At 46.4% G+C, this 12,372-nt stretch overlaps 1 protein-coding gene across 1 annotated transcript in view; it reads left to right on the forward strand.

Moving 5' to 3' along the window:
* The window catches only part of EFCAB6 (EF-hand calcium binding domain 6), a 958,412-nt gene that overhangs the window by 812,950 nt on the left and 133,090 nt on the right, over positions 1–12,372 (forward strand). The window contains exon 22 of the mRNA XM_029597490.1: positions 5,363–5,547. Coding sequence (XP_029453350.1) covers positions 5,363–5,547 — 185 coding nt within the window. The remainder of the gene's footprint in view (positions 1–5,362; positions 5,548–12,372) is intronic.

Consider the following 12,372-nt stretch of genomic DNA (forward strand, 5'->3'; position numbering starts at 1 on the left):
CTTCTGGCCTACTGTGACTCCCAGACCAACCTGCTTGGATTCAACCTGCGGCCTTCACCAGGCTAGACCCTCAGGCGCTGCTTGCTTTGCCCGGAGAACTTTCCTGAACTGTTACCTCCCTGAGGTCTCCGGAGCCTCCAGTTCAGGTCTTGTCCATCCTTTCAGCATCAGCCGCACACCCTTGCTTGTGGTGGGCACACCCCTCTGCTACCTCTCCGGGAGACCATCTGCAGGTGGTCCGGGTACCCAAGGGCTCAACCTGCGTAAACCCCGGACTGTTATTGGCGAAGCTCTAGCTAGCCTCTGTCTCCTTGTGTGCTCCGCCTCCTGGTGGCAGGCACTCTCTGGGTCCAACTAGAGGGCCGTACCAATCCTGCACCAGGCCAAGGGTCCACCTCCAGCGCAACAGGCTGACTGAAGATTTTTTGCCTTTCAGCTGTGCTGAACCTCACTCAGTAGAGCACAGGCCTCTGTTTCCTGATCCAGCCCCTCTCCTGCACCCCATCCCTAATTCTTTCCTTCTCATACTCCTCTACCTCTCTCCTCACCTTATTCCTAATCCTCCTCCCTTCCTCTCCCCATCCCTGAGGTCTTCTCCCTAAGATCACTTTTCTTCACCCAATAAAAATAAAGTAAATTATACTACTAATCTATATAAATAAAAATGTTAAATAATTTGGACAAAATCGCTAATCTCAGAAACCACTGAACCGATTGCTTTCAAATTTGGACACAACCTTCATTTCGCATACAGGAAGGTTCTTCTGTACTTACATTACAGATATGTCACACCTGTGCAGGTAAAATAGGTTTAAATTTTTTTTCCAGAAAACAGCGACATCTGCTGGCCATAAGCGCCATCTGTTACACCTTACACTAACACACGCTACACTAATCATTTTGCCAGTCCAGGTCCGCGTTTCACTTCCATTTTAATACATTCACGCACTTTTTTTGCCAGAAGATAACTGTTTCCTTTACAGATAAAATACACCCACCACCCTCCTCACACACCCCACACACATGCCAAATTGATTTACTTCCCACAGCCTCCCAACACACACAAAACCACCCTCCTCACATCCCCCACACACATGCCAAATTTATTTACTTCCCAGGCTCTCACAACACACACAAAACCTGACAGAAGTCCGGGAGGCTCCAGCGGGGGGCCAGGACTGGTCCGGGATACATCTCCTGCACTACGGCCATCGGCTGCCAGCAATCAACATGGCGCCGACGGCCCTTTCCCTTACTATGCCACTCGGGGACAGCGTTGACGGCAGTAGCCCATGTGACATAGTAAGGGCGAGGGCCCCTCGGCGCCATTTTCAGGACTGGCAGCCGGCGGACCTTTGCCCTTACTATGTCAGAGGACCTACTGCTGCCATTGCTCCACCCCACTGACATAGTAAGGGCAAAGGGCCGTCGGAACCCGTTTCAGTGCTCGCAGCCGACGGACCAATGCCAGTACATCTCTCCCGGACCGCTCCTGAACGCCCGCTCCACCGACTAACATTTTTATAAGGTCTCGGGGGGTCTGGAGGGTGGGGGGTGGTAATGAATTTATTGCGAACATCTTGGGGAGGGGTCACGAGGGGGGGCAGGTTTCATTCATTCAGCAGCTCTGGGGGGGCAGGGGGGGTTACTGTTTTTCGCAGGGCTGGGGGAGGGGGGGCAGGAGAGTGTGGGGTGGTTAGTTTAAGAGAACTTTTCTCATAGGGTTGTTTTTTGGGAGAAGGGGGAGGTTCACACACAAATACATACACTAAACTTGCACGATCTCGGGAACGCACCAAAATGGCCCTCTCCAGACCACAAAACAAATTTGGAAGTGCACATTTGGTTATGCACTCCCCTAATTGGCTACATAACGCGCACAGACGCCCAGGGACAGACCACATGTAGCACCAACAATTTTAATTTCCCAGGTCTTGGGAGGGGGCAGGAGGGGTGGGGGGTTATTTGATTTAAAGGGTTGGGATTGGGGGTTTTTATTTTGGGGGGGGGGATTCCCACAGAAATAGAAAGACAAAGGTTTTCTGATCTGAAGGGTAGGCAGTAGGCGGGGGGAGGTGACAGTGAGGGGAGGGAGAATGAGGGGGGGAGGTGAGTGTCAGGGAGGGAGAATAGGGACAGGTGAGTGTGAGGGGAGAGAGTTGGAGTGGGGACAGGGGAGGGAAGGGGGGTGAGTGACCAAGGGGGAGGAGGATGAGTGACTGAGGTAAATGGGGGAAGGGGGAGGGAGGGTAAAGAGCCTGACTCTGCCACTGCAACCTGTGGCCGGGTACCGCTAGTTATAGCATAAAATGACTTTATTTTTAAAATTAAATATAAAGTATGGAAATGTTTTTCTATTCCCCTCAGAATTTTTTAATTTTTGCCACAGGATGTACTCCTGAGCTGCCATAGGAAACTAGAGGACTTAGATCTTCTGCTCTCTATTGTCTAACCTTGGTGGATGGGGGAAGGGAGAGAGGGAAGTGGGAGAGGATGTAACAGGGGGACAACAACACCAATGTGCCTAGGGGTGCCAAAATCCTAAATCTGTCACTGCATAGAACCAAAGAAGATTGCAGAACCCGGTTGTGGAGCAAAATCCAGTAGTCATTACAGGTGGAATCGGTAATTAAAGGACAGTTATTTACCTTTTCAAATAATACTAAAACAAGTGGATACACCATGAAATTAACAATCATCAGATTTAAAAAATTGTAGAAATGTAGAAATGACAGCAGAAAACGACCAAATGATCCACCCAGTCTGCCCAGCAAGCTTATGCCAGTATCTGCTGCACTATGCAGGTTATCCTCATACTTATCGGTTTACCAGATTGTAAAAGTTAGGGCCCTTGGATACTGTTTGAATCCTATTTCCTTTAACCATTGCTGTGAAAGCAGAGACCGATGTTGAAGTTGTATCAAAAGTATCAGGCTTAGTGATTAAGGGTAGTGGGTGCTGTATCAGCAAATTACCCCCATGTTTATTTGTTCCCCAAACTATAAAAGTCAGGGCCCTTGTTGGTCGCTGTCTGAATCCAATTCCCCTTTTTTCACCGCCGTTGAAGCAATGATGGAGTTGCATTAACACTATCAAGGTTTAAAGGTAGATTTAAAAAAACAATGCGCGGGTGTCCATGTGCGTGAGGTTCCCGGTGTGAGCACATGGACTCGCCAAGTTTTAAAACAATGCACACTGTCGCGCACATGTTATAAAAATCCGATGCACATTCACACTCGATTTTGTATCGATGCACACGGGTGACCAGTCGCTCGCGTAGGGGGGTAATTTTTGAAAAATACATGCGGCAACGAGATCGACCCATTCTCTATATCCCTTCCTATTCTGCCTCGCTTTTCCCCTCTCCTCTCCTCCCCAACCTCTAAAACCCATTTCCCTACTTTTTTTTTTTTTATTTTTATTTCAGAACTTACTGTTCCGGTTGGCTGCTGTCCAGCCCCTCCCTGCCCAGACCCCACCCCCTGGCCCGCCCTTTTTGGATAGCCCGCAACTTCTGCACATATCAGGAGATATGCGCGTGGCCATGCCATTTCTAAAATGCCAGATATGTGACTTGAATTGGCCACTGTCAGAGACAGGATATTTAGCTCAATGGACCCAGCTTGGTATTTCTTATGTTCTTATCTATCTTTAAAGCCACAAATCTCAACAGTTTTGCAGAGTACATTTGCTAAACTGAAGCTATTACATACACCAATTCATCCTGTTTGGAGAGATATATGCTGCTATTATACATATTTTATTACTTCTTGATTTGATTTTTGCAACATTGTGTATTTAGGGCTCTGAAAGAAGATCAGGCGTGAAAACATTGCTGGAAAACATGTGTTGACTGCTTAATAGCACCTGGTGAAGAGATAGGATTCTCTCTAGAAAAGCAGGTCAATGATCAGTTATATAAATGAGTGAGGTGTGTTTAGCTGACAGTACCAACTCGGACATGATCTCTCTGAGCTCAGAAAGGAAAATTTCTGAGCATGCATGGGAGTAACTGTGCATTGGCCCCTGGAAGTCTCATCAGTCATTTTTCTTCCACTGCCCTGATAGACACTTTTTGTAATTCCTGACCGGGGGAATCTTTCCTTCATACAGGGCCAATACAGTAAAGTTCGCGGGAGAGCGGGCACGCGCCCGCTCTCCTGTGCGCTCGAATTCACTAAAAACAAATTAATTCAAATTAGGGCCCGCAGTAAAAAGAGGTGCTAGGGACACTAGCACGTCCCTAGCGCCTCTTTTTTGACAGGAGCGGCGGCTATCAGCGAGTTTGACAGCCGACGCTCAATTTTGCCGGCGTCGGTTCTCAAACTGCTGACAGCCACGGATTCGGAAACTGGACGCCGGCAAAATTGAGCGTCCGGTTTTTGAGCTGCGGCTGATTTAAAAATTTTTTTTTTAAATTAATTTTAACTTTTGAAACCTCCGACTTAATATCGCCATGGTATTAAGTCGGAGGGTGTACAGAAAAGCAGTTTTTACTGCTTTTCTGTACACTTTCCCAGTGCCTGCAGAAATTTACGCCTACCTTTGGGTAGGTGCTAATTTCTGAAAGTAAAATGTGCGGCTTGGCTGTACATTTTACTTACTGAATCGCACGGGAATAACTAATAGGGCCATCAACATGCATTTGCATGTTACGGGCGCTATTAGTTTCGGGGGGGGGGGTTTGGACGCGCGTTTTCGACATGCAATTACCCCTTACTGAATAAGGGGTAAAGCTAGCGCGTCGAAAACGCCCGTCCAAATGCGGGTTAACAGTGCGCTCTGCCGGAGCGCACTGTTCTGTATCGGCCTGTTAGTTTCTTAAGTTAGCTGGAAAACATAGGGGCATTCCAGGGGTGTTACAGGGCAGAGTTATATTAGCCAGATAGTTTATATGGCTAACTCTGGTCATGCAGAAGAGCAGCCCTTAAGTTAGCCAGATAAACTTAGCTGACTAACTTTAAGATAATCAGGTATATTCAGTGGTACAGCTGCACCATTGACTATTCTGACAAAATTAGCTGGAGAAGTTTATCTACTAACTTTGCTGACTGAACAGCAGCTGAAAAAGAACCCCTAAATGTTTTTGCATCTGACTGTTTAATATACCCATTTAATTTGTTTTAAATGGGTTTTAATTGCATGGGCCCCTTTATATTATAATATAAAAATTTATCTGGTAGTTGAAGACATTAAAATTGTGTTCTTTCTGAAAATATATAAATATCAATATGCATTATGATGTACTACTTGGTATTACTGGTTATGTGAGCCACATGTTGAAAATATTGGTTGGTTGTTATATAGGATGCATCTTTCATACAAAACTGACTTCATTCATTGACATTTATGTCTTTTGCAGCTGTGATGGAAAAGTTATGTTTTGAATTGACCAAAGAAGAACTTGACCTATTAACAATAAAATATGGTATTAAGAGCAATGGAATGTTTTCCTACCATGACTTTCTTCAGAATTTTGTTTTTGCTCCAAAAGTACAAGAAAACATACTAGTACAAAGAATGAAAGTGCATAAACCACGAATACCTGTAAGTACAGCATTCCTTTAAATACAATTTATTTCATAAAGAGATAATATATGGAAAGGGTCATTTTCAAAGCCATTTATATGGGAAAATAGCAATTTATACATACTGTACAGATTGGCTGTCTGAAAATTGCTCGCCCTCATTGAAGCTAAAAGTATGCGAGGTGTTTCACACCATCTTTTCATCCTGTTCCATTGTTCAATACATTGTCATGCCCCAGTCTATCACACCCATGTTGTGTTATGTTTTATTGTATCAATTTTAAATGTATTAATGTGTGTATTTTATAATCCGCAATAGATAAAATAGAATTTCGTAATATAAGAATTGTTAAATAAATGCACATACCACCCAGTTAATCACTTTGAAGCCACTGTCCTCTAATCCTCAGTCCACAGTCCCCCATGTTCATCCCCATCCAATCACTGAGTCCCCATACTCCCATCATACCCCTAAACTCTTCTCATCTCCAAGTCCCAGATAATCTTAATCCCGAAAGTTATATTTTTGGGAGAAGGGACACTTGCCACACCTGGTGCCCTCCTCTCCCCATAATGATGGCACTGTGCCAGGCTGAAGTCCTTGAGTTCATACCCTTCAGGTTCATGTCCTCTCTTTCAATCCCTACCCCTAATCTCACCCCCACTCTCATTCTCCTTTCAATACCTGTCCCTCTGCCAGTGCCACTTTTAAAACTCACCCTTTCACTGCGACAATTAGAGCCAGCAGGAGGAAGAAAATGAGGGAGTATCCTGAGCCAATTCCTCCTACTCTGCAGCCAGCAGTGGTGGTGATCACAGCCATGGAAGAGAGAATAGGACCCCACATTAGCATGCCATGCTTGTAGTGTTAGTAATCATGGCCACACGGGAGGAAACAGCATTGCTGTAGTAGGGAGAAAGCAGCAACAGGGTACAGTGATAGGGAATTTCAAGTACCAGGCTCCCTGCTCTGCACTCTCTTCAAGCAACAGAAATATGTTGGTGCAATGAAAAACATAGGCTTGCTATGTTAATTTTTTGGTGACATACTGGTCGAGAGCCACTGATTTAGAGGTCAAATACCACTCTCTGCAGGGATGCCAGGGAGCTAATAGGAAAGTCATCATAATCCTTCTGCCCTCAACACTGTGCATTGATTGGGACCGATGTTAATTTTTCTAGGCCTTTCTCCAATGTGTTACATCGATGTCCTTAATGCTGATACCAATAAAATGGAATCCTTTGCTTTCATCAGTTAGGAAGCCTGAGATGAGCCTTTGCTGCCATTGCTGCTATCAGTGCTTGAATTGAAAGAGAGCAATGGGGAGTGAGAGATTATGAAAATGGAGAAGATGGGGAGGACGGGGAAGGCTGAATGGAAACTGAGTAAGAGATAAGAGACAGGAGAAAGGGCTCGAGGATAGGGAGGGGATGAGTGACAGGGAAGGAGCTGGGACTGATGGAGAAAACAGAGGCAGAGGAAGATAGATGAAGGCTAGGGAGGATGTGAGTATAGAGGGTGGGAATGGGGGATTAGTGAGTGTGTAAAAGACAGAAGAGGAATATAGCCATATTGCATGATAGTGGAAAGGTTGAAAGAAGGCGTCAACCCAACCAGAGCTAGGGGGCACTCTGGGCTGACCTTATACCACCAATTACTTTTCTGTATAAGACATGATGGCCACCAGCACCTAAAGGCTCAACCCAAGGGGAAGGTGGCTGGTAGAGGCAGAAAAGTTCCTGAATCCAATTGTGCTCCAGCCTGCCTCATTTCAGTCCAGCCCCATCCTGCTCCTGATGTCATATACCAGCAGTATGCTCGACGTCCCTTCAGAGCCCTCTTCTCCATAAGAAAGGAGAAAGTTTTATAACACATCACTCCTTTTCTGATTTTGTGAAGAGAATGTCATTCCCTTTTAAGTTAGAGAAGGAAGTTGAAGCCAGGGCAAATATATTGTTTGTCCTTGAATTTTATAGATCCTGCTAAGTATATTGTGGTAATGTCCATCCAGGATATACTGAGAAAGGTGCAGATCAGAATGTGGGAACACCACCTGGCCCTGTACCACCTGTTAACAAGAAAGTGGAAAACATGTATTGCATTCAGAAAACTCCAGAATTAAAGAAGTCGCAACTGGTTCATCAGTCAATTATAGTATAATCTACTCTTAAGAAAGCCAGAATTCAAGGAAATATGCTTCAGTTCCCAGGGGAAGAATTATCATAACCTCAACTGTGTGGGAGAAAAATTTATCACGTGCTGTATCTTCTTATTAGCTATTCATGATCCAAAGCATGCATAACATTCTGCTGAAGCTAAAAGGTCTGTCAGACTATCTCCTTCAAAAGAAACATGATGATCTTGTTCAGTTTACGGACAAGGGGAAAGAATGTGGAAAGGGCGACCTATAATGCTTTTGAAATGGCATCAATACCTCTGCAATAGATATTGGATCTTGCAGACTCTCATAGCTGTGAGCTTTGGATCTCAGGTCAGAATTAATTAAAAGATAGGCTGTAGATGTACTCTGCAAGGGAGTTTCTTTGGGAATAAGATCAAGGAAATAGTGGCTGGGGGTCATGATGGTGTAGCAGCCGTTAGAAGCAGAGTTGAATGGCTCCTGTTCCCTTCCTAAATATCTATTGCTACAATATTCATCCCCTGCAGAATTAACTTTGACTAATGGCTAAAGAAGCTGCCAAGCAATCACTGCTAATGATGTGGTCTGATCAAGGAGTTAAGCCAGAGAGATCTAGCAGAAAGACAATTATTGAAAAAGCCGTCCTTGCAGAGGAGCATATATTGGACAAAGAGTGCTCTAGCAAGTTGGGGATACTAGTGGAGATAATAGATGTGGTAAAAGAAGTCACGAATACAATTGGATCCAAAATTCACACAAGCCTCAATACAAAGCTTGAAACCATTGTTGACAAGGTTATCCAGCTCATTTTCATGGTTGGAGAGATGACTGCAAAATTAGACAATCCATTAGTCAAATAGACAGATAAGTAGCACTTTTTAGATGTATTTGGCTACCTGACTTGGCTGGATAAATAGCATTTTAAGACTTCGCCGCAACTTAGCTGGATAAGTCGGAACTTGTCCAGATAAGTGTTGCTACTTAGCCAGATACATTGGAGCTTGTCCAGATAAATGCCAGTTTCAAGATTTAGCTGGAAAATCTGAATTTATCCAGATCAGTAGTGCTCAACTGCTATACACACAGTTTTACATCTAACTTTAAAAATATATGCGTGGAGATTTTACTCACTAACAGGTCTATCCAGTAAAGTGCGGCCGCGTTTACCCCGCTCCTAACCCGCGTTCTACTCACTTTCCGGCCGCGTTAGCCCTTCCTGCGATCCACAACCCCCTTTAACCTACCCTTACCGCGTCCTAAAATCCCCGGGCAACCCCTTCCGCACGCGGCATGTATATTGCATGCAAACGAGCGAATTAGCTATTCCCTAGCATTCAGTAACCCGCGCCCCGACTATCGCTATTTTACCCTGCCGTTTTGCCGCGCGTTTAACCTGCTAACTTACCGCCTACCCTTACCCCTGCGTTAGAGGCAGGGGTAAGGGTAGGCGACAAGCTTTCCCCCAGCCCCCGCTCACCTGCCCTGGCCGCGTCAATGGATGCTGGTCTCCGGGGCAGCCCCAGTCCTCTCCCCTCCTCCCAAAGCAAAAAAAAAAGCGAAAAAAAAAAATTGCAAGAGAGAGAGGGGAGAGGACGGGCAATCATACGCTCAGCGACTTACTTTTGCAGCTCCCCTCCGGACATCGTGGCTTCCCCCGTGCCAGTCCCCTCTCCCCTCCTCCCGAAGCAGGGTGCGAAAAGCAGCCTTGCTCCGGGAGGAGGGAAGAAGGGACTGGCAGTGTGAAGCGGCGAAGCGACTTACTTTTTGCAGCCCCTCCGGACATCGGACGACCTCTCCTGCCTCCAGCTGCTCGCAAAGATGGACGCCTGCACGGCCGCTGAAGACGTGACGTCACAATGTTTGGCGTCACGGCATGTGACATCACGTCTTCAGCGGCCGTGCAGGCGTCCATCTTCGTGAGCAGCTGGAGGCAGGAAAGGTCGTCCGATGTCCGGAGGGGCTGCAAAAAGTAAGTCGCTTCGCCGCTTCGTCGCTTTACATTGCCAGTCTCTTCTTCCCTCCTCCCGGAGCAAGGCTGCTTTTCGCGCCCTGCTTCGGGAGGAGGGAAGAAGGGACTGGCAGTGTAAAGCGGCAAAGCGACTTACTTTTTGCACCCCCCTTCGGACATCGGACGACCTCTCCTGCCTCCAGCTGCTTGCGAAGATGGACGCCTGCACGGCCGCTGAAGACGTGACATCACATGCCGTGACGCCAAACGTCGTGACGTCACGTCTTCAGCGGCCGTGCAGGCGTCCATCTTCTCTGTTACGACCATGGCTGCTATGCCACCTCCTCACCACCAGAGGTCCTCCAAGAGCATGTTCTTCTGGCTGGGCCACTCCCTCCTTCCTGTCTACTCTATACCCCAGACTTTCCTTGATAACCCTGTCTAGCAGTTTCATCGGTGCTTCAGCATCGAGCTTGCCTGGGCTCCCTGCTCTAGCCTTCTGTGCCTTTGTGTATCTGGCCTAAGGGCCTTCTGTGCGTGTGTGGCCTACGGGCCTTCTGACCTGACCTGCCTTGCCTTTGTGTATCTGGCCTATGGGCCTTCTGTGCGTGTGTGGCTTACGGGCCTTCTGACCTGCCTTGCCTTTGTGTATCTGGCCTACGGGCCTTCTGTGCGTGTGTGGCCTACGGGCCTTCTGACCTGCCTAGCTTGCTGGTGTGTGTGAGGCCTACGGGCCCTCTGACCTCTTCTGTGTGGTGTGTGGCCTACGGGCCCCCTGCCCTTCTTTGTGTGTGTGGCCTACTGGCCCTCTGCCTTCTGTGTGTGTGTGGCCTACAGGGCTCTCTGCCTTCTGTGTGTGTGTGGCCTACTGGCTCTCTGCCTGCTGTCTGTGCCTACGGGCTTTTCTCCGCTCTGCTTAGCCTCAGGCTTATATGTTTCATGTTCAATGTTAGTGCTGTCCTGGTTTGTCTGTTCAGTACTCTGGTCAGTCTTGGTTTCCTCAAACCAGTCATCTTATACCTGCCAGCCATTATCACTCTTACCTGCACGCTTCTTGAATTCATCCTTACCAGCACCCAGTTCCAGTTTCCTGTACACCTTTACCTACATTCACGCTCACACATACCTCCATGCTATTCCAGTATTCAAGTTCACCCTTACCTTCATGCATCTGGTATCAGGTATCTCCAGCCACTATTAGACCTAGTCTGCCTATTCCACCTTCCCACTTGCCCATAGGGTTTACTCATTCCTGCCTGCACCAGCCAGTACTAGACACTACTGTCTCTCTCCACCCCGAGACACTCCTCATAGTAGTGTTCACTACATGAGACCTGTGCCCAGTCGTAACATTCTCGAGCAACTGGAGGCAGGAGAGGTCGTCTGATGTCCGGAGGGGGGGTGCAAAAAGTAAGTCGCTTCGCCGCTTCGTCGCTTTACACTGCCAGTCCCTTCTTCCCTCCTCCCGGAGCAAGGCTGCTTTTCGCGCCCTGCTTCGGGAGGAGGGAGAAGGGACTGGCAGTGTAAAGCAACCTCTCCTGGCAATCCCGACTTCCTGGTATCTGTCATTTCAAATGACATTTGAAATGACAGATACCAGCGTGGCCGTGAAGCGTTAGGCCCGCGCACCCAGGATACTGTACAGGCGCTCTATCCAGTAAAATGGGTTGCGCGGGCCTAACGCTTCACGGACGCTTCTTAGACGCAGCTTGCATTTGCAAGCTATTTACATACAGGATCGAGCGGTAGGTGGACTGCACTGTGCGTGCGGCAACAGCGGGTGCGCCGGGCACTAACGCAGCTCTTCCTACCGCTCGTTACTGGATAGACCTAATAATTTGCATGCATTTTCCTCCCTTAAGTTGGCTTTTATGTGTGTAAGTCAGGAGATTTTCTAACATGCGTGTGGCAATAATATCACCAGTTTTCCCAATTAGTCTACCAGTTCACTCAGTCCATCTGCAGGTCATCGATACTCTCCTGGTTCTTCAGCCTCAAGTCCTCCTATTTCATCCAGACTCCAACCCAGTATTTCACTTATAAGTTGTTTACTATCACTTAATCTAATTTCTTACCAGATTGAGTATAAATTGCCTTAATTATTCATTCTCTTCTACACAATATTCCCTCATCATGGATTGCTGCAATTTTAAAAATCCATACCCCAGTGAGAACACTTAGATCTTTGATCCATAGCCTTTTAGATGTAGCCTCACAAAGATAGGGCATCTGGAAGAAACTAGAGAGCACACTTTTTCCACCACTGGCCCTCTCCTCTGGAATTCCCTTCCAAATGAGATTAGATCAAACAGAGAATCTAGATTGTTCTAGAAAGCCTTAAATTCCTATCGATGTCAAGCTTATTCTGCCTACCTGCTTGAATATTACCATCTCATAGATTGATGTTTTTGTAGTATGTCTCAACATACTATTTTTCAGATGATTTTTTTGTTTTTTATGTTTACTTATTATGTGTGTTTAATTGTACCTCACGTCTAACATAGGAGGAGCGAGTAACACATTTTTAAAAATAAATAAATAAAGAGCAGGTGTAAATATGCACAGGAAAGCTGCCAAATTTAACATATATACTCTTGTGTAAATTGATCTCTTGGATATGTCGATGGCATTTTTGGGCCAAAAAAGTAAGAAAATTGCTGTCACCCATGCATAACTTGAGGGTAGAACCTTGGGAGTTTAAGAAATTATTTGAATTTAATAATTCTGCCATATTTTATTTAGGCCCAGGTCCTGG

Source organism: Rhinatrema bivittatum, chromosome 4 (assembly GCF_901001135.1).
Source record: "Rhinatrema bivittatum chromosome 4, aRhiBiv1.1, whole genome shotgun sequence".
Classification (NCBI taxonomy): domain Eukaryota; kingdom Metazoa; phylum Chordata; class Amphibia; order Gymnophiona; family Rhinatrematidae; genus Rhinatrema; species Rhinatrema bivittatum.